The 1,721-nt window shown below is 44.3% G+C and overlaps 1 protein-coding gene across 1 annotated transcript; it reads right to left on the reverse strand.

Moving 5' to 3' along the window:
- Nucleotides 1-21: 21 nt before the first annotated feature.
- Nucleotides 22-1,497, reverse strand: LOC107472616 (uncharacterized; the record flags this gene model as incomplete). The annotated part of the gene is made up of 1 exon (XM_016092120.1): nucleotides 22-1,497. A coding segment is annotated over exon 1 (1,476 nt), but the record flags the coding sequence as incomplete, so codon positions are not given.
- Between the last annotated feature and the right edge of the window lie 224 nt (nucleotides 1,498-1,721).

The raw sequence follows: 1,721 nt of genomic DNA on the forward strand, positions 1-1,721 counted from the left end.
ATTTAAATAGTAACTATTCACCACAACCGGTGCTTCTGACCCTTCCGGCATAAACTGTACTGACTTCTCAGAACAATCAAGGCAAACATGATTCTTGGATAACCAATCCAATCCCAAAATGAGATCAAGACCAGTCATAGGCAAACAAATCAAATCATGCACAAATTCACGTTGTTGTACTCGAAAGGGAACTTGTGGACATCCTATCCTAGTCACCATAGCTTCATGGGTAGCATTATATAGTTTCAAATCATAACCTAAAACCACCATTCTCAATCCTAACTCATGGGTCTTTTCAAATGCAATAAATGAATGACTTGCACCTGAATCAAATAAAGCATTTAAGATTTTACCAGCCATTTCACAATTACCTCTAATCAGTGTCTCAGATCCCTCAGCACCTATGGTAGAAGTGGTGTATACTCTCCCTGGCTGCTGCACCCTACCAGTCTCATACTTCTTCTTCTCCGGGCAATTGGTGGCCATATGTCCGAGCTGTCCACAAGAATAGCATACTCCAAGTCCGAATCTGCACGGAACTCCAGGGTGATACCTTCCGCACTTCTGACAGTTCAGATCTTGCTGTGGCTGCTTCCCAAACCTTTTTCCTTGACTAGCATTGGTATTCGGACTTCTGTAATTACCTTGATCCTGAGTCTGCTGCGGAACAAAACCTCCACGCTTGAAATTTCTACCTCTCAGAGCAAAGTTCCTCCCAGAAGGCCTCTGAAAAGGCACCCTCAAACTTCCTTTCTCTGCTGCCGCCTTCCTCACACAATCCTCAGCCACCCTACTCTTATTCACCAATTCAGAAAACACACTGATCTCCATTGGGGCAACGAAGCTCAGAATATCACTCCGAAGACCTCCTTCATATTTAATACACTTCCATTCAGCAAAATCTTCAGGCGCACCTTGACAGATACGAGAAAAGCGACACAACTCCTCAAACTTACTAGTATACTCAGCAACAGTCATCTGTCCCTGCTTTAACTGCATTAATTCAAGTTCCTTGGCATTTCTAGCTGAATTAGGAAAGTATTTCTTATAGAACTCTGTCCGGAAAACCTCCCAAGGAATCGCAGCACCATCAGGATGCAGGATACGTCGTGTTCCCTGCCACCAATACTGAGCTTCACCTTGCAACTGATAAGTTCCAAATTCAACCCATTGCTCTTCAGGAACCTGTTGTGCCTGTAACGCCCTTTCCATAGCCTGAATCCAATTATCTGCGTCAGTGGGATTTGAGGTTCCCCTAAAAGTCAGAGGGTGAACTTTCAGAAATGTAGCAAGTGTCATTGGACCGCCCTCATCATTATTGTTCCCATGATTTCCCTGATTTATCTGATTACCCAGTGCCTCGGCTGTCGCCTGCATAGCTGCAGCCATATTTCCCAGAGCAGCCATAAAGTCTACTGGATCAGTCCCTATGGGGGCAGGAGTAACGGTGCCTGTCCTACCTCTACCTCGCCCGCGACCGCGTCCGCGAGTCGACATCTAGTCTCCATACACACCAAACAAGTGATATTAAGTTGATCAGTCTCAATATCGCAAGTCTAATGCTTTAAGTTCCAAATGCATGCTCACAAACGTTTATGCCATATATATCAGTCAGATATCCTAATAGCACATAAACACATATACAGAGAATGCACAGAAGTACAATCAGTCCGTCTTTCAGGCTCTATAGGAACGAACTGCTCTGATACCATAATGTAACA

The sequence above is a fragment of the Arachis duranensis genome, unplaced genomic scaffold (assembly GCF_000817695.3).
Source record: "Arachis duranensis cultivar V14167 unplaced genomic scaffold, aradu.V14167.gnm2.J7QH unplaced_Scaffold_203776, whole genome shotgun sequence".
In the NCBI taxonomy this organism is placed as follows: Eukaryota; Viridiplantae; Streptophyta; class Magnoliopsida; order Fabales; family Fabaceae; genus Arachis; species Arachis duranensis.